Source organism: Ixodes scapularis, unplaced genomic scaffold (assembly GCF_016920785.2).
Source record: "Ixodes scapularis isolate PalLabHiFi unplaced genomic scaffold, ASM1692078v2 PGA_scaffold47__10_contigs__length_4178495, whole genome shotgun sequence".
Taxonomy (NCBI): domain Eukaryota; kingdom Metazoa; phylum Arthropoda; class Arachnida; order Ixodida; family Ixodidae; genus Ixodes; species Ixodes scapularis.
Genome location: NW_024609876.1, coordinates 3636685 through 3660510, shown reverse-complemented (window position 1 = coordinate 3660510; position 23826 = coordinate 3636685). Strand labels below are relative to the sequence as shown.

The 23826-nt window shown below is 44.8% G+C and overlaps 2 protein-coding genes across 2 annotated transcripts; one reads left to right on the top strand and one right to left on the bottom strand.

Annotated features, from left to right (window-relative positions):
- Positions 1–14523: 14523 nt before the first annotated feature.
- Positions 14524–14874, bottom strand: LOC120837865. The gene has a single exon (XM_040207485.1). It carries the CDS (start codon positions 14872–14874, stop codon positions 14524–14526), a length of 351 nt encoding a protein of 116 aa, XP_040063419.1.
- Positions 14875–18080: 3206 nt separating this feature from the next.
- Positions 18081–20241, top strand: LOC120837864 (uncharacterized protein K02A2.6-like). Its single transcript, XM_040207484.1, has 4 exons — positions 18081–18275; positions 18888–19731; positions 19917–19976; positions 20162–20241. Exons 1-4 carry the CDS (start codon positions 18081–18083, stop codon positions 20239–20241), a joined length of 1179 nt encoding a protein of 392 aa, XP_040063418.1.
- The last annotated feature ends 3585 nt before the right edge of the window (positions 20242–23826 follow it).

Genomic DNA, 23826 nt, shown 5'->3' with positions numbered 1-23826 from the left:
CCTCGCAAGACCGTCACTCCCGGCCACTGAGACGAGATTTCCCGTTCCCTCGAATTTACTTTTATATAGTAATTAAGGTAGCGGTATTTCCGTAGTTGATTTTTATTCTCACAGGTGTCCGATTGTATTATTTTTGATAACATTTAAGCTCCTAAGTTGTTTTTTTTTTTTGGAAGTTCGGGGAAGCTCCCACGTAAGAGATGTTTAATGCATTGTAGTAAGCTGTATACTTGAGTTTTTTACTAATTCATTGTGTGTTCCTTTTTATCTTCGCCGCCCGTGCAGGCCGGGTGAAGTGTGTATGAGTCCTGTTGGTCTTCGCAACTCGGCAGTTGTTATCCTTTTTTTTTTTAGCGGTGTTTTGTTTTTTACTTTTAGTTGTATTAAACTTGTTTTGTTGAAAACCTGTGGGTCTCCCTTTCATTGGCAAGACTCCACCGAGGCGTGGACCTATCCTTTGGTCGGCACTTGTTCCTGTTTAAGCTATTAATATCAGCAAACCTGTAACAGGCGTTGAGCATGGCCGCATGTATTCACTGTACCGCACGCATTAAATTGCGTATTCACAAAAGTCCTGTAGGAACGCCCGCTCCCTCTTTCATCCCATCAACTGCACGATGTATGTGACAAGCATGATTGCCGCAGGTTCCCTCGTTGTGTTTACCGTTACCTTGACACGTGAATTTGCGGTGTATTCGTTCCCGTGACTTGAAAATTCCTAAATCGTACCCGTGTTTTTGTTGTTTTTTGCAATCTGCGTGCAACATGGGTTTCTGTGACACCTGAGTCTGTGGCGGGTCCTTGCGTGTAAGGTCACTAGATCTGGGAAAGTAATGCCATTGCCTTCCCACCTGTTGACCGGACACAGATACCAGCATACAGACGACAAACCTCAAGGTGATTGACTCATTGCTGTTGGTTGCCATGGTGATTGCCACGTTGGACCCTTGCAAAGCTTTGAAGCTTCAAAAGGGCCGTTAGAACCAGTTGCACCAAGATCGCTATGGAGCATCATCGACTGAAAGCGTTCCTCGGTCAACATGAGCGTCTTTGGCACCGTGCATACAGTAAACTTATCACTCATGCTTATTTCTCCAGATCTCTTACAATTGTGTTGCTCTTCTTGAGTGTTTCAAGAGAGTAAAATTATTTTTCAATGCCCCAAAGCATCGAACCTGTGTGCGACGCCGTACATGTTCGTAGTGCCATCACACACAGGTTCGATGCTTTGGGGCATTGAAAAATAATTTTACTCTCTTGAAACACTCAAGAAGAGCAACACAATTGTAAGAGATCTGGGGAAATAAGCATGAGTAATAAGGGTATTGTATACACAGTGCCAAAGAGGCTCATATTGGCCGAGGAACGCTTTCAGTCGATGATGCTCCATGGCAATCTTGGTGCAACTGGTTTTAACGGCCCTTTCGAAGCTTCAAAGCTTTGAAAGGGACCAAAGTGGCTATCACCATGGCAACCAACAGCAATGAGCCAATCACCTTGAGAGGATTAAGATGGCAATTTGGGCCAGTTGGTTTTTTGATCGAAGATAGGCGCCAAAAAAACAAGGACGAGAAAGACGTAAACGCTGGCACACTTGAACTAACATTTAATGAAAAAACGAATCCCTTATATAGCCTTGAAAAAAAAAACCTTTGTCACGACTAGGCACGCTGTAGACCTGTTTCTAGGAAATCTAATTCTTTTGTCCATGAGGTTATTGACGTGTCACTTGTGCACATCTTGCCCTTTGCTTTGATTTCAAAAGCCTCCTGGAGCTCCCTGGATATCTTATCTGGGTGTCTGGCCATAAATGTTGTCTTTAAATGACAGGACAAATGACATCATTTACAGACACATTTCTGGCCAGATACCCAGATAAGATGTCCAGGGAGCTCCAGGAGGCTTTTGAAATCAAAGCTAAGGGCAAGATGTGCACAAGTGACACGTCAATAACCTCATCGACAATAGAATTTGATTTTCTAAAAACGGGTCTACACTCTGCCTAGTCGTGACGAAGCTTTTTTTTTCAAGGCTATATAAGTGATTTGTTTACGTCTCCTCTCGTCCTTGTTTTTCGGCGCCTTTTGTCGTCTGTATGTTCGTGTCTGGCTGGCAGATGGGAAGGCAATGGCGCTACTTTCCCAGATCCAGTGACTTTATTGCGTGTATATCGCACTGTGAAGTGCGAATGAGCTGAGTCTGCGTTCTGCCATACCCGTGTCAGGGGAGTTCATAGCGAATTCCCGCATACTTGTCGCACACACGAGTTCGCCGTGACTGTTGTCTGCTATTCGTGGTATCATTAATAAGAAGACAGTGAGTGTACAGGTCAGCTGATGGTTGTTAGTCATGATGCTTGAAACCAACTGTGGTGAGGGAAAAAAAATACAAAACTTTGAAGTCAAAGTGTTTGTTTCACATAACTTGTAGCCCCCCCCCCCTTTTTTTTCACTTATCTTCATTTATTTCCATTTATCTTCATTTGGGATGGCAGTTTTTTCAGGACTATGATATATAAGCGTACCTAAGAGCCTGCTGGCATGTGTTGACCTGTCATCTAATCTCTGGGGAAAGTGATGACTACTTTGCAAAATTCAACAGACATTTGACATACTTTTTTTTTCAGTTCTTTCCGCATGTTGCTGAGACCGCTTCCGCGCTTCTGCTTCGTGCTGTAAACGTAACAGTAACAGGGATAATCGGTTGCCTCCTCTGTGAACATTCTTGTAAATGACGTTGTGGCAAATACTCGCATTGGCACACAAACACCAAGCCGGCGGGAGGACAAGGAAAACAGTGGGAATGTCCCGGTGAGTGACGCAAGGTCTAAACCGTTGTGCTAGAAAGCATCCAAGCAATTGACTTATGAGAAAAACCTTCCATTTGATGGTCTTACTTGCTAGGTTTTTTTTTTTTTATCAAACTCCTAAACAAGCCTTTATTTTTATTCAAGTCAGTCATGCCTGTTCCAGTAAGGGGTAATTAAACGTGTGTGTGAGCAGGGATGGTATCATAAATTTTTCCCATATTTTGCATTTGTCCTTTTATCAGATAGGGTAGATTTGTACTCGGTTGAGTATTGGAATATTTTTGTGTCGCTAAACAGAGACCTCGAACGTTTGTATTTTCTAATAATGAAAACTAGTCAGCAAGTTTTGGGCTTTATTTCGGGTGCCACGCTATTGCATCTTGAAATGGTTTTGTTTTCAACTTATGAAATGTGTGATTTCAGTATGCACAACGTTTTGTTTTCATGAGGGTTAAGTTGCACCTGTTTCGTTGACTGCCTTCTATTGTAAATTCATAAGAGGAAGCAGCCCGTTACCAGGACAGTTGTCAGCAGATGCCATGCAGATAAATTGTAATTATGCTGTTCACTTTTTATGCTATGGGCTGGAATATATCTAAGGAAAGGGTATGTTTGGAAATGGTTCTGGAGCATCACATGAAGATGCTTTTCTATTGTGATATATATATATATTTGTATTTAGAAAAACACATTGGAGCTTAGAGCCCAAAGTTTGACCTGGGTGATCAGCTCATACTGCTACAAAACACGAATTTTATTGCTCCTAGGCTGCTCCAAAGCAGACCTTCTACTGCCCCAAAGCTGCTACAAAGGGGCATCTTCGCTGCTCCTAGACCTGCTACAAAAGGCTGAAACTTGCTTCCATCGCTGTATATGGGTGTTGGTCTTTGTATTTAGGTTTGGGTGTAGGATCAGGAGTTGCACAAAAGATAACCTTTTTTAAGTGCTCCAGTCGGGAAGGTTTTTGTTGGTTGAGGTGGCATCCCTTTGTTTGGTTCTGGTTGTACCTTTTTGTGTCTTGGTATATTCTGTCCTCACAAAATGCAAGTTCTAAATAAAATAAGAGCACCAACTTGACACAACAGAAAAAACAATTTCGTTAGATGTTTCGCCTCCCATGCGGGATGCATCTTCAGTAGTTACAAAGCAAATGCAAGGTTCAACCTCGAGTCGACGCTATTTATTGAGCCTTGCATTTGCTTTGTAACTACTGAAGATGCATCCCGCATGGAAGGCAAAACGTCTAATGAAATTGTTTCTTCTGTTGTGTCAAGTTGGTGCTCTTATTTTAATTATGATGTCCCCCGGCTTTTGGGGTATGTTTGCATAGGGCAAGTTGTATGGTTGGTGACCTTGTGGCTGTGTTAGACTCTTTTCAAAAGGCCGCCGACATCTTAATTTTCGTCACTTCCGGTATGGGCAAAAACATTGCTTTGCCGTCGGCATTCCAATACAACACATTCGGGATATAAGCGTGACCGTCGCACATTCTCGTTCTGCGTCCCCGCTATCTTTTTTTTTTTTTTTAATTTACAAGTTGAACATTTTTATTATTTCTTTGTCGCTTATACTGGCCAGCCACCTATATCAGGTGGCTGGGGCGAGAGTATATGAAAAAGGACTGAATAAATCTTTTAGCTGTGTTTGAGGCTTCTCGTCCGTGTGTTTGTCCCTGCTATGTTGATTAATATTTTTCTGTGGTCTGCTAACCGTGTGCAATCTTGCATGTCGCTGTCTGTCGGCTGTTGTGCCAATCGGACGCTTCTCGTCTGCAATCTGAAGCCATAGTGATTTTCAACTTTTTGCTTAGTTATGTTCGTTTAGTCAAATCTTTATAACCAAGCTCCACACGCTTCATGTACCTCTGAGGTAAATCACTGAGCGATACGTTAAGAAACTGACTTATGCGATCCCTTCAAACAGCCATCAATCCCTTTGACTCGCGGTGTATACCGGGTTCGATCGGGAAAATAAAACCCGGCTGCAGAGCGTTGACACTAGGTGAAAAGCTGACACTAGCGGTGATGATAAAATGCGCATTTTGAGAAAATTACGTTATCTGGATCATACAAGGGAAGAGATTCTTTAAGTACATACAATTTTCTTTCAGTGGCTCAATGCACAGGGTTCGTTCGAGAAAATTAAACCCAGCTTTGCAGAGCGTTGAACGACCGTGAGAATATATGCGACGCTAGCGGTGATTAGTAAATGCGAGAGGTTAAGAACGTAAAATTACCTAAATCAAAAAGCTAAAAAAAAAAAAAATAATTCTTTAAGGGCCAATGTCTGCTTTAGTGAAACTTCATCAAAACAAATATTGTGAGCGCATCTGGTTTTCATATAAGGAAAATGAAGTCACAAGATACAAGACAAGATTATATTTCTTGCTGACAAATTTGTTTCACAGAAATAAATGCCACAGTTGCTCACAATGTTATTTCTTTTGACGAAATTAGACAACCATGGGCTTTTTATTATTATTTAAGTAACGTTTTTTTAACCTTTCGCATTTTCTCGTCACCGCTTGCGTCACATATATTCTCACGGAGGTTCGACGCTCTGCGAAGCCGGGTTTAATTTTCTCGATCAAACCCTCTACTAAAAAACAAAACACAAAAATTTTAATATATTTTTTTTTTAATTTGAGATTGTGATTCAGACGTGTTATCACTGATGCTTTCACAAAACAATGCCATCACCTAGTCTCGCCCTCGTGGTGACTGTGCAGTGTGAAAAGAAATTAGATTTTCTTTAGAGCCCGTTGTAGGTCCATCTGGCCCCAGAAATGTTTTCCCCCGCTTTACACGCTGTGACATCGTGCGCAACTTTGTAAAATACGTGAGAGAATCTGAAACTAATTGAAATGCAGAATTTGAACAGCGACCACGAAAGAAGAGTTCCTCAGTGATCGGCGTCGCGTCTGCTTGAATTTGTGACTATTAAACGTGGGAATTCGTTAAGTGGCGCTCGAGATTTTTTTATTTCGTCGTCAAATTTTCGATTTCGGTTTTGCAGTGTCTTGCAGTGCCTGAAAACGAAATAGCTAGGCATAAAATGCAAAACTGCTTCGTCTGACGGTAATCTAAAAGAATGGCGCTCCCAACCGCGATGTATTTATTCAGCCTGCGGTGATTAATGCCGTTAAAATTTTTGTATCACAGGATATTCCTGTGCCTGTCTCCAAATGTCCGGAAAAATGTGAGTATTGTTTATGAGTATGACTTTCTAGAACTGACTCCACAGGGACTCTAAAAAAAATATTACAAATCTTTTTGTTTTCCTTTTTGTACCACAAAAAATTAGCATCACCGAACGTGCATTATCCGGCCAAATGTAGCCCTAGCAATCCGAACCAAATACCAAAGTTTCTGAACTGTCCGTTCTCTAAGTTAAAACCGCAGTCATGAAAATGCTGCGCCATTTGTGCCATGAACGAAAGTCTGCTACATCTTGTGAAAAAGCGTCATTTTCGCTCAAAGTTGCACCATAACTGCTCCAGGGTGGGCCTAAAGCAAAATATGAAAAGAATTTAATATTGACGAAAATAATGCCTGGAGAAGGGGAACAAGAGAACGAACACAAATCTCTATACGCAGCTAGGTGACTGGTGCGCGACCGAAAAAATCCGCCTGGTCCGGGTATCGAACCCGGGACCTCTCCATTATGGGTGGAAAATTTAATATTGGTCGGCCCTAGTTAGAAAAGTACAACGAAGTGTGGGGAATGTTCATCAATCGCTCTGGCAGGTTGATGCGCTGACCAGTTGATCGTCGACATCGTCTACATTACCAGACGATGTCTGCGAGGTCGGGAACTAAAAGTCTCGAGAAAACTTTGCAAAATAGGAGGATGGTCGTATACTGTGATAAGACGGAACCAGGATCTTGTGCTCCTGGTGAAATCACTTGCTTATCATGTCTGCCACATGCCTTCGTGCCGTGACTGGAGAGTACCGTGCCACTTGCACCGCTCCCGTCAACCTTCACTGCATCTCGCCACACATGACCGTGCATGCGTCGGGCTTCGCCGCTTTGCACCGGAGTGCTAGGAGCAGCGACTGACCTGTTGGAGGGGCTAGCGCAATAGGCGCGAAATTCATTCTCAGAATTATTACAGATCGACCTTCTCTGTCTTCACTGCAGATTAATGTCTAATAATAATGAAAGAAAAAGGAAACAGGCGGAAGAAAAAAGAAAAACTGGTCTTTCTTTTTAGTAAATAAGGTGTTTCTTGCGCAGCTGTCGAATGAACGAGCAGCGAACTTTGATTTAACTAGTTCCAGCGCCACTGAAGAGCAGTGTCCCATTTAAAGCACAAGTGTAGGCTTTCATAATGTTTGTCAGTGGTAGTTTTTGTGGTTTTTGATATTGAGAGTTTTGGGTCTGGCAGGTTCATAAAACTTGGGGGACGCGTTTTTATTGGTGTAGCGGATATGCTGGTTTTTGCTGGCATTTTGCAGAAATTATATTTACAAGCCAATTAAACTACCGAGTGTAGAATGGGAATAGAAGGGGAGGCTTTATCGCAACTGAACGGCTGTGCTGTGATTTATTTTTCAACCCTCTTAGTACCTGTTTCAAATGGACCCCGCTCTGACCAAAACCTTATTATAAAAAAAAAAAAGCTTTTTTTTTTGCATTTTATTTATTTTTAGCACACAATGTGATAATACGCTCCATTATCAGAGGAACTGGCAATCATTATCACAGACAAACTCATTTAAATATGCAATCACTTTTTTTTCATTTTTGTGCTCTAAAATCGTTAGCAACTGCTCGAAACCAGTATTTTGAATGCTACAGAACCTGCTACAAAAGGTTCAAATGCTGCTGCTATCACTAACCGATTTTTTTAATTTTTAGTCAGAAAATAACGGCCGATGAACCTCTTGCAATACATGCAGTTGAATGGCGCCAGTCACATAAAACTGGCCACCATTTTCCCATTGAAACTTTCAGATAATAAGGGTTAGTCCTGAAACTTAAGCATCTAGTTCGGACAGCTAGGACTGCATTTGGGCATAACATAAACGATTGTTCGGTAATCCATAGTTTAATTTCGTGTTGGAAAAAAAATGATAATAATACGCTTTTTAAAGGGATATTTCAACCAAATTTGAAATATACCCGTTGTGTTCAGAAGTAGACTGAATATGATCCACAATTTTTGACTGGTATATTTATATAAAATACAAACGTGCGATAGTCGAAGGACGACAAGGAAGAGAAGGAGAACGTCTCTTGAGACGTTCTCTTCCTTGTCGTCTATGTGACAATCGCACGTTTGTATTTCATATAAATACACCGGTGAAAAAGTATGCGATAAGTATATAGCTTGATTGAGTGCCTAGGGCTCCCATTATGTGTGCCGAAAAGAAGCCATCTTCATGGAGATCACCCGAGTTCAGCGTTGTTGATTCCAGATCTGTTTCAATGAACGTGTCTACACGGCTTCCTGAGGTGGTTCCCAGCATTCGACTTTGCCAAGCGTACGGAAGATCACTTCTCTGGCGCCCTTTAATTTCATATAGAAATTTCTACTTTCTAACACGATCGTTGTGATATGCTGCTAAGAAGTACTTCAGCAGGGCCGATAGCTAAATAAATTTCCCACCCGACATGAGAGGAACATTTCTTGAGTGCTTAATTCCTTTAAAGAAAACAGTAAAAAACATCACTTCGCTTTTTTGACCTCAGCTTAGCGCCCTGTCTAAAAAGTAGTTGGCAACACTGGGCAGAAGCGACCAGGCCGGGGATCAAGGATGTTTCCGGGGGTGAACCAAGGCAAAGTTTTGAGGAGTTTCAGCGACGGTGTCACCGCCCTGGCGGCCGGTCGCCGAAAGAGAACGAGGGGGATAGGTTCGCTGGGCGTTGGCTCTGTGTAAATGCGTTGGCCGCGAACGTAGGCTTATAAACTTCGGCAGCAAGAATATTACGCGGCTCTAGTGTTCCGGTACGAGCAAGAGAGGTGACACGATTGTGTCACCTCTCTTGCTTCGACGCCGCAGCGTTGCAGGCGTCGAAGGAGCGCAACCTGTGTACTACGCAGTCAGTCGCCGTCGCCCGACGCAGGTCATTTGGCATTCAGGGCTTTCCGCCCCGGGTTCTTCGCTTGTACTTGGAACCGAGTATTATTTTTTGTGCTTGTGTATGTGCTCAGTGGCTGGATATGGACCTCATAGAGCAGTTCTTGAGACTCAACAACGACTCAAAGTTGACGGCGTAGGGGCTTGCAGCAACGCTTTCGGTTGGTGCACGGGTGCGACGACTACACGGATAAATTTTAAGATTGCTGCTAGCAAGGTGGGCCATAGTCTCTTTATGTTGACACGATTTTGAGCGTAAGTACTCCGTGCAAAGGCGAATCTATCGCGTTTCTAATACACCTTTGTTTTTGCTGTTTTTAGCACGCACGACCGACTGCTAAGCAAATGCTTCTGTACCGATCACGGAGTGAATGTCTTCGGCCTTACATTGCGGAACGCCCAATAAAGTCATATTCGTTCAGCGAGAAAACTTCCCTTTCGAGTGACTTTTTTTGATTGAGAATTACTCCCGTACTTAAGTGCTTTAATCAACACGATCGGTTAAGTTTGCTTCTCTAGTTAGGACATTTTTGTGCCACATGCGGCGCTAAAGCGTGGTACGATGTATGCCACTGGTGGTATTGTGAATTGGTTTACTTCCAAAGCTAACAGTGTGGCAGGTGGGACCATTCAATTTGCTAAAAATGTGATGGTATGGGAATTTCGTTGCATAACTAGCGCTTTACGTTTAAGGTTGATAAGAAACATGCTCATGTGATGATGCATGTCTACAGCATAAGCTTTGCAGATCCAGAATGGATGTGCTATAGGCTACAGCCTCAAGATTTTTAATGGACCAAATTGGTGATTACACGGCAATAAATCTTGTGTTGGAGAACTGCCAATTGACTTTGATAGTTTTGATTGTGACCATTGGTGTGCTGTTGGCAAATTAGGTAATGGCACATCTTTTCCCTGACCATCTGGCTTCAAGGGACATTGCATCTAGATGTGCTTAAATATCTTTATTTCAAGGTTGAATGGACCCCTCTGCATCATTACAGGAAGGCAGTCTCAAGCCACAACAAACAACAGTGAATATACAATGCATAATAACAGGCACCAGTGTCCTGGCGTATAGTCCGCAGAAGCCAATTTGAGCCTAAAAAGGTTTTTGTTTTTAGATAGTTTGCATTTGGTGTATAATCCGCAGGGCCCGATTTTCGCGCCCAGTGCATAGTCCGCAAAGCTGGTGCGTTGCGTCTTCGTGCTTTTTTTCCTAATGGCATTTTTTTCAGAAGTTGTTCGGCGAATGCCATTGAGCCTGAAGAACTGCTCTTGAGGCTTATATCCAGCCACTGAGCACACACAAGCACAGAAAACACTCGGTGCCAAGTACAAACGAAACACCTGGGCGAAAAGCCGTGAATGCCAAACGAGCAGCGTCGGGTGACGGCGACTGACTGCGCTGCGGTGGGTGGTCGTAGCTAGTCGTAGCAAGATGATCTTCACTTCAAGCAAGAAATCTTGCCGTACCATAGTCAACATATGTGTGCAAGTATTCGACGACATGGGCTCTCTCACGTTGGTGCAGTTGTCATCAAGAAAGGTACATATCAACAATGTTGCGTGTTTGAGGCTGAAACTATAACGCCTACTTATCTAAACCTAAATTTATCGGTCTGCGGCTACAAACATTTTCATTGATGTTGCTTAGATGATGTAAATTTCAGGCCTTGCATTAAATGGTGTTGCGAATTCTTCGGTTGTGTATGAAAACCTATTTTTGCCCTAATAAAAGACATTTTCAAAAGAACGCGTGTCTTCTGCTGATACATATCTTCCAATTTACAATGCAGAGGCAAACAGAAAATCAACTGCGTACATCTACCACTTAGCATAAGCACCTTTTACCATTCATTCTTGAGCACACTCAAATATCAGCTTAGGTTGCTCTTGTTTTAGAAGCTTTGCCCTGTTCTGTAGAAAGAAAACAGTTAAAAAAGCTTTACCTTCGTTCTCCTTCTCGCATTTAATACAGACTTTTTTGTCAGCAGATCACAAACAGCAGATATCACCGTGGCACATAGAACTCGAATGACCGATGAGACTTGCTATTACAATAAAGCTTTGCACAAGAGCCAAAACGAGGCTTGTAGGGGTGCACAAGCGCATTGAAATGAGACTGGCGCTTCCGGGGCTTGTTTACATTATGCGTAAAAACAGGACGATCGGCGACCAGCTGATCGCAATATAACGCTAAGGATACCGATGTTTCGATACATAGAAGGCAGGATAAAGACCTCAATCGTCCTTTGTATGCTGTAGTTGTCATACTTTCCATCCACCCGCTTTTTAGCACAATTAACTAGAACAACCGAAGAGTTCGCAACACCTTGTAATGCGAGGCCTGAATTGGTTACATCATCTAAGCAACGTCAACGAAAATATTTGTAGCCGCAGACCGGTAAGTTTAGTCTTCGATAAAGTACGCGTCATAGTTTCAACGCGCGAACATTGTTGATATGTACCTTTCTTTGGACCGGCGTACATTCGGTTCAACTTGATGACAGCTGCACCAGCGTGAGAGCTCACGTCGAACACTTGCACACATATCTTGACTATGGCAAGATTTCTTGCCTTCGACTGGCTTGAACACTTCATCTGTAGCATCACGGTAGGTCTTGGTTGAAACGATGATCGTCTCGCACACGGCAACAAACAGAGAACGACACGCTTTGCTTTATTTATACGCTACCGGTCTACGGGCGTCGCAAATCTATCCCCCTCTTGTCCGCCATGTTGGATCGATCGGAGCGCCCCCTATATTCGCTGAAACTCCTCAATACAGACGGCTATGACCAAGGAGGTTGGGTGAACGTTACGTGCCAGCTATGGCGGCCAGCCGGAGGAGACAGCCGAACGTGTCAATGGAGTGGCGAGAACTGAGGTCGCTAATGACACCAGATCCTGGTGGACTATGCAGTTGCACTGGGATTGAAGAGCGTATGTTATGCCCGACTATTTGAGTTCGCTACCCGAGCCTGAACGGCAGCGCTATCGAGACAAACTGTGCGTGGACGGCGTTGCTTTCGACGATCTGTACGCCGTAAACAAGGCCTGCTGGACTTCCAAGATGAAGTTGCTGCCACCGACATCGACGGCCCACGTCGTCGTCTCTTTAATATTTTGACCCAACGGGATCAGCAGACTGCGGGTCTGCTGAAGTGTATTTTATAATTGATTAAATGCAAACAGCGTCCTTCGAGTCAAGGTATGATATTTTTCTTACCCTCATAACCACAAGGCGCGACAAAAGGTAACGCTTTGTACTTCCTGCCGCCGACGAGCGCTTGGCCCGTGCTTCGTGCGCGAACACCGTTGGGACAAAATCTGGGTGGTCTCAATGAGACGACGTTTTCCCTGCATGCATATAAGCAAGCCTCGAGACGGAGATTGAAATGGAGCCACACTTGCCTTCAAAAAAGTGCTTGCTTGCCTTCAAGAAAGTGACAAACGGTCGTCCTCGCGAGCCGACCATTCTTTTCGATCCACAGATATTATCCATTTTCTGCGCCTTTCAGTGTCCGCCGGGAACTTGTGGAAACTCACTCCGCTACTTTTTCTGTATCTTTCAGTGCAATTAACAGCTGCAGAACTTTGCGGCATGCTGAAATGCTATGACACCCATGCAAAACATGCCACATGCGGCCTTCTGCCCACACCGGTAAAGCGGCTAAAGTCCCTCTGTTTTTTCAAAATATTGAGGGGCGTTACACCCGGCGCGATCGCAGCGCCGCCGCCAGTGCTGTTAACTTTATTTTGAGCGAAGTCGCGAGGCATGATCTCTATGCGCGAGGCCGACTTGCAATCATCATCATCATAATTAACTTTGATTCTTCTTTCACTGTTTAGACGCCCAGCTACGCGCTAAAAATGCGTTCTTATATCTCTGAACGGCGTTGAGAATACTAACTCAATTTTCTGAAACTGTTTATTTCCGACAACGATCCATTCCAAACCAGAACTAAGTCTTTAGCTGTCATCGCTGTCATCATCACTACAGGGGTGTCACGTGAAAATATTGCGTCTCTGATTGGCTGCAGCCGCTTCAACTGAGTTGCTCACTCGTTCGCGTCGATCTAGGAAAAGCTAGGGAACAACCCGCCAGCAACCTCAAAATTGCTGGAAAAGTTGCCCCGTCTGACCAGTTTTAGCTGAAAGTCGAGTGATGATCATGACGAGTTTTTTTTCCGGAATTGCTTAATTTTTAGCTCTTCAACTGCATAAGACACGCAAAGGGTTTTGTTATTTGAAACAATATTTTAAATTACTTTCTCCAGTGGTGAATGAACTGATCAATGAAAATGAAAATATTTCCGAAACGTTCGCGAGGCAGTGAAACGTTTGGCGTGCGTGAATCTTTCCCATGGTGCCTTACCGAGGGAGATTTACTGGCTTTACTTTGTTACTTTGCTTTCAGCAACAGCCTACTGCATTCACAGATGATACCTAATGTTTATATAATATATTAACACAATAATGCTAGTCAACAATAGAATATGAAATAATTTTATTGGAAACTACATTTCACTCAAGTCGCTGAACTGTATTATACGCAAGAAATTGAGCAACAGTTCTTTATCACGATGTTTCCTCGTCTGCAGACTCGCCATTGCTTTGTGCACATGCACCGTTTCCAGATGCAAAAGCTGAGGAGTACGCTTGCATGGTTCCAACTTGTCACTGTGTCGGGAGGGTCATAAGTATAGCAGCACTTCCCAAGACGGCAAAGTCCACTACGAACGCTCAAGACGGCATTTGTACTGCCAGTGCTGAGAGAATTCCTCTGCTTTGTTTTCACAACGCTCAGTTGGCTAAAGACTCTTACACCTCTGCGTTTGAGTGTTGCAAGGAGAGCACATTGATTGCTAGGTGCGCGAGTTCGTGAAACTGGTTCGAGCCAGCTGCATCGCAGTATGCAAGGAGCTCAGACCAAAACGCAATGGTGTCAGTGGTGCTCGCCCACTCACCACGGTTAGCATCTTCCACTGGGTGTCCACGAGATCTATCTTGTTTGGTTGTACACCAAAAAGTTCTGCCAGCTCCATAATAGGTTCTTTGAGCACTTGCAGGCACGCTCCCACAGACAGCCATGCCATGGCCTGCAATATCTTGTAGTTCGATGGTAGGTCCAGCCAAAGCTGTTAGCTTAACTGTGAATACAACGCAGTACTGGCGTACCAAGTTGACTTCAGGAACAGCTGGCAGCGTGCTCACTAGTTTCTCGAACTCGTATCCCAAGTACGGCTTGGGATCTAGGTGACCATCAATGGGCTATCGATGTTCGCCGTTGGAATGAGCACTTTGCTACATACCGTCTTTATCGGGAGCGTGAGGTCTTCAAGAAGCCTCGCAGGATCTGCGTCGTTCCTCTCGTAGGCCTTGTTGGCGCGCTGAACCTCTTGCACCAAGAAGTCTGCGTTCCTCAGAAGCGTTCCCTGAACAGCGTGGGAAAGTGCCAATTGCAACGAATGGCACATATGTCTTGCCATTATCAAGCTCAGGAGTTGCCACTCGCGCCTCATTGTCTTGAAAACACCGTTTACGTCCGTGTTCACCAAAGCGTTGTCAACTCCAATGTTGAGGAGACGCTTCATGTCAAGTCTCATGCGCGTGAGGAGGCTTTTCAACGCCTGATGATAGCCACAGCCGTGCCATCGTCCAGTTTGTTTAACGCCATGAATATTCTCACAATGCTCTTCTGTGCAGCACTAAAGTACCGCACCACTACACCCAGCAACTTGGTAGTGAAAACATCTGTAGCCTCATCGCTGATCGGGCTGTATTTCGAGTCCCCAATGTCGGCCACCAAGAGCTCTACAAAGTGCGGAGAGAACAGGTTCACAATGATCTCCGTGCACTTGTTTCGCTGCATGCACAAGCCTGCTGTGCTTTTGCCGTCCATGAACTGTTTTTTGCAGAGTTTTGTCAGGTGGTCAGTCGCGAGGATCGCTAATGCTCGCATATGAACAGGCATAAACCGGCCTCACTTTTGCCGCAAGAAGGCTCGGTTGCGGCTGGAAACTGCAGCCTCTTCCCTTAAGAACTGTAGTACGGTTTGGATGATTTCTAGTGCTTGGTGGTGGTGGCATGCTTTTTTATATCGGAAAGCTTCGCATAAAATTCGCTCCCTAGGCACAGGATGGTTTTGTGCTTTTGTTTTCCACAGAACGTAACCAGCCTTTAAACTCGGGTGAAGACTGCCAACTTTTTCTATAGTGGTGATTGTACTTGGGAGGCATAATAACGCTAGGTCCAGCAAGTTGGCAAACCTCAACGCTTGTGTTATTTGCGGAAACTAACCGCCGGCCGTCCCATTCCCAACAAGCTCGCCAAGGCGTTAGCGAGAAGATCCTGAACCAGGAGCAAAACAGCAAAAGACTGCATTGAATTCATGTAGCTACCAGTTTTTTTATAAACCCTCATCCTCGGGGGGGTTATCTTCGATAACCGCACTGAAGTTGTCCTGGAGTTTAACCGTCGTGAGCAGGTTTGTTCCATAACTTGTCAAACAAAGCTGCTCGCGTCAATACCTGCAGTTTTTTTTTTTTTTGCGACGTTCAAAAAGGATTTTACAAACACCTGCTACATAATCCCTGAAAAGGGGAGTGGTTCTATCGTGGTTTGAGAATGTCTTTGCATGACCGCTACCTCTCATCACCCTCACCCTCAACAGGAGGAAAAAAAAAATGAGTGACGTCCGGAGCAGTCACCTGAAAGCCACTGGAGAGGCTCTATGTAGCTTTAGTAACAACAATTTACCTAACTGTAAAAAAAAAAATAAAAGTCCTTAGTAAAGTTACCAAGACTCCAAAAAGACAGAAAAGTCGTTAGGACGACTGAAAACGCACTAAATTTGGCGACTTTCTTGCTAAGGTAACAGCACTGGCCCGCCGCAGCTCCGTGACATCAAGCCCACGTGTCGGTCTATACACGTTTGCAAGTCCGGTCTCGGGGCGCCGCCATCTTGCTCACTGGGGTGCGCTTGGGCGCGGCCGTAATCCGATTACAACGCCTTAGCAAGCCTTCGTAATCAGATTGTGACGTGTCCAAACACACTCCAGCCGAGGAAGATGGCAGCGCCCTGACGCCGGACTTGCAAACGTGTACAGACCGACACGTGGGCTTGACATCGCGGAGCTGCAGAGGCGCTGTGATCGCGCCGGAGCTGGGTGGCAGAAGGGCGCGCGTTTTGCATGGATGTCGTAGCATTTCAACATGCGGCAAAGCTGTGTAGCTGTTAATTGCATCGAAAGGTACAGAAAATTCCTCGGAGTGAGCTTCCACAAGTTCTCGGCTGACTCTGAAAGGTGTAGAAGGTGGTAATATCCGCGGATCGAAAAAAATGGTCTTGGGACGAGGACGACCGTTTGTGTGGCAAGCACTTTCTTGAATGCAAGTGTGGCTCCATTTCAATCTCCGTCTCGAGGCTTGCTTATATGCAGGGAAACCGTTGTCTCATTGAGACCACCCAGATTTTGTTCCAACGGTGTTCGCGCACAAAGCACCGACCAAGCGCTCGTCGGTGGCTCGCTACCAGTGTTGGCGGCAATGCATTATTTTTTTCTGTAACATAGTCATTTATATTCCTTACTTTTTGGGAGAGTAAAGAATAATGCGTACCATAGTTATGTTAATCATTATATAATCTCCCCAAGACCTGGAAAAAGTAATTCTTTTTCACGCTTGCTTTCATGCTTCGTTTTATGTTCAGCCCGATGCTACGAGCTGATGGGATTAATTGAATAGCATCAAAAGCGCACCATCATGGTGTTTGTCATGTTTCTGTATCTGTTCTATCATCGATGAATGAATAATAAACAAGAAAGGTTCAGTGCCTTCCTCTTTTGACGTTGCTTGATTTGTCCCGTCAGCTCGTAGAATCGGCTGCGTCTGGGCTTAAACTGATATGAAGTATAGGCGCCAAGTCATTAATTGTTGCACTACATTTCACCTACCTTCAACGTTTTGCTTGTCTTTTCCCTATTCAAAAAGTCCCACTTAAAAAAAAAACTAAAAAACAATGCCCTGCCCTTTGTCCCAATGTCAAAAAATGCTGTCACAAAAAAAGGCACCGTTATTGTTAAGTTATAAATAAAAAATGCAAAAGTGACGTGTGTGTTACTTCACATCAATGGATGTAATGCATTCCTTTTATTTGCAAGTAACGAGTAACATATTTCATTACTTTCTTTCGGTAACACCTACAGCACAGCTATAGTAAGTGGAAGGTGACCGGCGACAGAACAGAAAAAGCGTTACCTTTTGTCGTGCCTTGTGGTCATGAGGGTAAGAAAAATATCATACCTTGACTTGAAGACGCTGTGTGTATTTAATCAATTAGTAAATGCACTTCTGCAGACCCACAGTTTGCTGATCCCACCGGCAGCGCGGAAAGGGGCTCAAAGTAATTGTGTGCCTCGAGACCTGTACGCCTACACCATGTGGGCTGTGAAGTGGCGTGGCGAAAAAACTGAATAAACGTCGACGTTGTTATATATATATATATATCGACATGTTAGTGGCGCCCTCTTAGTGGCAGTTTGCCCTCGTGAATAAAAAGTCAGGCCTAGCTGTGTGGGACACACACATCTTGGCGGCCCGTCTGAATCCATGGGTCTGGGTCTGATTCAATCGATAACAATCAATATATAACATGGTGTCAGAAGTGGGATTTCGCAACTCGGCAAACTCCCAGGAGAATACAGCATTCGCCTGAAACCGGATGTAAAGCCTACGGTGACTGCCCCTCGCCGGGTGCCAAGTGCACTCGAAGAAACTGTGAAGGCCGAGCTCACAAGAATGCAGGACAATGGCATTATCAAGGCCGTGACAGAACCAACTGACTGGGTTCATCCCATTGTCATCATCACAAAGAAAGATGGAAATGTGCGGATCTGTCTGGATCCAAGAAACCTAAATGCAGCAGTTAAGCAGCAGCACTACCGCATTCCAGTTCCAGAAGAACTCTCTGCGCGGCTATCTGGGTGCACTGTGTTTTCAGTGCTTGATGCCAAAAGTGCATTTTGGCAGCTGGCTCTTGATGAAGAGAGCTCGTACCTGTGCACATTTGCAACACCTTGGGGTCGGTACAGGTTCCTCAGAGTTCCGTTTGGACTCAGCACAGCTCCAGAGCTCTTTCAGCAAGCCATTGACAGAATCTTCGAGCGCCAAACCATTGTGATGCCGTACTTTGACGACATCTTGGTAGCCTCTAGAACACAGAGTGACCATGCAACCCATCTGCGAAAGGTGCTTGAAATAGCACGCAACAACAATCTGAAGCTAAACAAGGACAAGCTCAAGCTGGGTCTGTCTACAGTAACCTACCTTGGTCACCAGCTTACCCAAGAAGGCATTGCTCCTGACCCTGAAAAGGTAAAGGCAATCCAGGCCTTACAACCACCAAATGACAAGGCAGAGCTCCTGCGATTTCTCGGAATGGCAACATACCTTATGAAGTTTATTCCAAACTTCTCAACAGAGACGCAACCTCTGCGTGAGCTCCTGAAGTCCGACGTGGCATGGCACTGGACTCGCAAGATGTCCAATGCATTCATTGAGATCAAAGACAACCTGACCACTGCTCCAGTGTTGCATTACTTTAATGCTGCGCGACCAATTGTGATATCAACCGAAGCCAGCTCATATGGAATTGGCAGCATCCTTCTGCAGGACGGACATCCAGTGGCATACGCATCAGCAGCACTAACGCCGGCACAGCAGCGCTACGCGCAAATAGAAAAGGAACTGTTGGCCGTAGTGTTTGCGTGTGAGCAGTTCTACTACTACATCTGTGGTCGAAGCGTCGTGGTGGAGACTGATCACAAGCCCCTCATCGGCTTGCACCAAAAGGAATTCTACAAAATCTCCCCCAGACTCCAACGCTTGCTCCTTCGTATCCAGCGTTTCACGGTGAAGCTAGTCCACGTGCCTGGAAAACACTTGACAGTTGCTGACACACTGTCTCGTGCACCTAAACCAGCGCAGACCATCAAGACAGTAGACGAGGAACATGGTGTCCTGGTCTGCACATTGGTTCACGCATCCACAGCAAAGCTGGCTGAAATCCAAGCTAGCACGGCAGCAGATGAGGTCTTGAAGCGTGTAACGACCTACATCGAGCACGGTTGGCCAAATAAAATCTCAAAGGTCCACCCGTCAGTCAGAACCGTCTACTCAAGAAGAAGTGAGCTCTACATAACCGATGGCTTCATCTGCTATGGCGAACGACTAGTAGTGCCAGAAGCATGCAAGAAGGATGTGATCTCAAGACTTCACATGACCCATCGCGGCATTGTCGCATGCAAAAACCTGGCTTCCCAAAGCGTCTTCTGGCCTAGGATAAACCAGGACATCGAGGAGCTGATCAGCAGCTGTGAAGTTTGTCAACGCCACCAAAGAGCAAATCAAAGAGAACCACTTCTTGACCGAGACTTGCCAATACGCCCATGGGAGAAAGTAGCCATGGATTTCTTCTACCACGGTGGCACCACTTATTTGCTTGTGGTAGATTATTACTCGAAGTTTGTGGAAGTCAAGAAAATGTCGACTACAACGGCATCTGCTCTTATATCAGTGCTCAAGGAGCTGTATGCGTGCCACGGCATACCAAGTGAAGTTGTCAGTGACCAAGGCCCCCCATTTGATTCTCTGGAGTATAGAAGCTTCAACAAGGAGTGGGATATCGTCCACAACCCATCGTCACCACTCTTTCCGAGGTCCAATGGACAAGCAGAACAGACAATACAAACCATCAAGGCCACAATGACTAAGGCTCTCTCCGAAGGAAAGGACTTGGCACTAGTGTTGATGACCTACAGAGCAACGCCAAGTAACGGTCTTCCATCTCCGGCAGAAATGTTGATGGGAAGAAGAATAAGGACTCTATTACCAGCCTGTCCAAGCAGCTTGCTGCCACACTATCCACACAAGTCATTCTCCAAGCAGCCTCAAGCAAGGCAGCGTGCACAGCATAAACATGCGGATCAGCATGCGAAAGAGATGCCTCCTTTTCAGAAGAACCAGCCAGTTTGGTTTTGGCGTGGAAAAAGTTGGAGAAAAGCAGTTGTGACACAGGTGGGTCCAGCTCCACGAAGATACCAGGTGACATCGCCAGATGGCCAGAGCTACGCACGTAACCGCCATCACCTTCGTGTGAGAATCGACTCCAGAGAGTCCAAGCCCAACCGGAAAGCTGACCCGAGGAAACCCCGACTGACGGCTGAGGACTACTCTCCTCTAGACTCCTCGCCCACTGCCAGAACCTCCCTTCGTCAGTCCAATGCAACAGACTCGCCACCACAAGCTCAACCCCGCCAGACTAGCTCAGGAAGACCTGTGAAGAATCCATCAAGGTTCTTGTACTAAACCCAGTCGGACATTTTATTTTTGTGCATTTGTTACTTGTGTGGCGGCATGTTATATATATATATCGACATGTTAGTGGCGCCCTCTTAGTGGCGGTTTGCCCTCGTGAATAAAAAGTCAGGCCTAGCTGTGTGGGACACACACATGTTGCGGCCCGTCTGAATCCATGGGTCTGGGTCTGATTCAATCGATAACAATCAATATATAACAGACGTGAGCCATTGATGTCGGTGCCAGTAACTTCACGTGGGAAGTCCAGCAGGTCTTGTTTACGGCGTATGGATCATTGGAAGGCAATGCCATCCACACAGTTTGTCTTGACACCACTACCGTTCAAGGTCGGGTAGCGAGCTCAAATAGTCGGGCATAATATACGACATGTTGACAGGATGTACGACACACAAATAAATCTAGAAGCGCCTCTACAACGTCAACAACGAGCACACTCCACACAACGCAATGGCGAAAACAGAGAGCCTGGTTGCTTCTGCCCACGTAGCTACTGCGCATATGCGGCCTTACGGCAGTGTTGGTGAACAGCCGTGCCGGGTGTCGCTCTATAAAAGCCCCCTACACACACACACACGAATGGTATGTATACATACATGTATGGCTCTGGATGAGAAAGGAAAAAACACCTGGTGCCTGAGCCTTCCTTTCCTTAATCCTCAAAGAGCATGCATTTTTATTTTTCTGGACAAAATTTCAAAATAGATTTTAAAAAAAAACTGCCAAGTCTAAAAACCTTTGGCAGAAAGGAGCAACTCTAATGCATGGTTAATGTAGGCCTACATTATAAAAGCTTAATAGAGGTTTTTGATGTGCTAAGCGCGCATTTCGAGATATAACCAGCGGCTATGTTTCAATGGCACTTTGTGTATGGTTCTAGATTAAATTTGTGCATATGATCTGCTTTTCACATATTACTCAAACTAAATGTGTATAGAATAGAATGAACAAAGCCCATGCAAAAAGCAGTTTTTCCTTGTCTTGAAAATTTCCCACTGAGATTACTAGCATTTGCAGTGTCCAAATTCAATGCCCTGAGTGCACAGTGAGTGATTTGAAAGTAGTTAATGGGGAGCGTATGATGGAAACAGTTTGAGGGAAATAATCGCATTCTACATAATACCTTTTGTTTGCCTGCTATATATAAAAAGAAAAATCTGATTTTACACCAAATTTTTTTTTGGAACTGTTAATCTTTTATTTTTTTTTTTAAACTGTGCCATTGCTCTCAAGTGATCCATGTGTACAACTTGAAAGTAAAGCGAGACTTGGTGCTATTATTTAATTTACTCTGCTAAAAAAAAGTATACATGTTTTTAAATACTTTTACACAGATTTTATGTTTTTGTTTTATGTGTTGCATGAAATGGTATTTTACATACACAGGCATGTATATTTAGGCAGAAAAGAATGCTAACAATGCTGTATACCGTGCCACCTTTTGCACTTCTGTAAACTGTGGGGGGTAGAGGCCCAGTCAGGCAGAAATGCCTTTTGCCACTACCTCCCTACCGGGCTTGGCCCGTGACAATCCCAATAAACTTTCACTTTCTCTTTACTTACAGGTACCATGTCGTTGAGTTTCTAGCTGACAGCAGCACGTATGCTGTGCCCGATTGGTGGCTCGAAAAGTCGGAGAACCTGCTGTGGTGCCATTGGCCCCCCTACACCACCAAACTGGAGATTGTGAATGCGGTTAGGAGAAACGAGGCCATAACCCCCGATTAGAAAGCACTGAGAGTCAAAATTATTCATTCATACTGTAAGCACATAACTGTAATTTAATGTGACCCCGATATTCATGCAATTCCTCGTCATTTAGATACCCTAGAGCAGGCCCTGGCAAGGCTGGAACAGGCAGAGCATAAGTCGAACCTTGAGTCGGACGCTCCGCCGCGGACACGAAGGAGAACGCAAAAGAGGGTCGAATCCGACTCGGACGATAGTGAAGGCTACCATCATGGGGAGGGTAGGATATCTTTCTTGGATTTCTATTATACTTTAATAGAGTATTTTGCTGACCTAGTTATTTTATCATGATGCAAAATTAAAATCTCACAAGTAAGACACTGGACACGAGGTAGAAAGGACAGGTGCTGTCTACTACTACTTGTCTCATGTCCCTTTGGCACTATTTTAATTTTTAATTTTGCCTAATTTTCTTTTTATATTGCTTGCAGCCATATTATCTCCAAATTGTATAGATTTTTCTCATGAAGCACACCTTCACAATGTCAGGTTCACGCAACAACAGTACGTCGACTCTCATTAATTCAAACTCTCTTAATTCAAACTTGTGGATAATTCAAACTAACATGTGGGTTCCATCCTATGCGTCTCTATGGGAGGAAACTCCCGGTAATTCAAACTTTGCTTTATTCAAACAAATTTTCGGTCCCCTTCAAGTTTGAATTAACGAGATTCGACTGTACTTGGACTTAGTTATGTGGGACAACCCAGACACTGTTTCCACATGCAGTGCCACCCTCCCCCAAAGGTTGGCCTCCTATCATCCAAACCATTATGAGTTTAGAGACAACCGCTTTCTATATTGTGCAACTGAGTTGATTTGAAAGTAAACATTTGGCAGAAATCTGCCTGGTTGGGTAAGAACAATTAGAAGAGGAGGAAGGAACGCCAACCAAAAATAAAAAGGAGCCCAACGTTTCGAAACCTGCTTGGTTTCTTCTTCAGGGGCGACTGTGTGCGCGAGGAGCAAGTGGTCTTCTTTTCGACGATTGCTTCTGCATTATGAAGAAATCAGAAGTGAACAACTTTTTGGCACACCTCAACTCCATCGAGCCGGCCATCCAGTTCACCGTTGAAACTGAAAAGAATGACGCCCTGCCGTTTCTTGACGTGCTGGTCAAAAGACAAAAAGATCAATTGGAATTCACGGTGTACAGGAAACCGACACACACTGGGCGCAATCTCCGATTTGACTCAAACCACCCTGCGAGCCACAAGGCGTCGGTCGTCCAGACACTCCTGTCCCGAGCGAAGACTGTTTGCTCGTCGGAGGACTACAGAAAAAAGGAAGAAGAAACCATCATCTCCGACCTGCTAAATAACGGCTATCCACGCAGTTTTATTCAGCGAATCGCTCGTCGTCAACGTCAATCTGATCGACGCCTAAGACCAATCGGCGAAACACAAGAAATCGCACATCCCCGCTCAACCACGCGCATCTGCGTCCCTTACATAAAGGAAACCAGCGAAGCGCTCGCGCGTGTGCTGGCAAAAGAAGGCATCCAGATGTCCCACAAACCAGTGTCAACGCTTGGACACCTGATGCCCCGGCCAAAAGATCGTCCCCCAAAGGAAAGAGCGCAAGGAGTTATTTACCAGATTCCTTGTGCGGATTGCCCTGCCACATACATCGGCGAAACCAAAAACTTTAAAGAAAGACTTCGCCAGCACAAAACCGACGTGCGAAAATTCGATCATGAGCGCAGCGCGGTTGCGGAACACAGTGACTCGAATGACCACCGCATTGACTTCGACGACACACGCATCCTCGACATTGAGACCAATTCCCGGCAAAGGCTCT

What these genes read in the sequence shown, in the direction of transcription:
- LOC120837864 (XM_040207484.1), top strand. Translation starts at nt 18,081, where the DNA reads ATGCCGTACTTTGACGACATCTTGGTAGCCTCTAGAACACAGAGTGAC. An exon ending in TTGCTCCTGACCCTGAAAAG is followed by an intron (nt 18,276 to 18,887) that starts GTAAAGGCAATC and finishes AAACCAGCGCAG; the next exon opens with ACCATCAAGACAGTAGACGA. An exon ending in GACCTACAGAGCAACGCCAA is followed by an intron (nt 19,732 to 19,916) that starts GTAACGGTCTTC and finishes CCTCCTTTTCAG; the next exon opens with AAGAACCAGCCAGTTTGGTT.
- LOC120837865 (XM_040207485.1), bottom strand. Translation starts at nt 14,874, where the DNA reads ATGCCTGTTCATATGCGAGCATTAGCGATCCTCGCGACTGACCACCTG.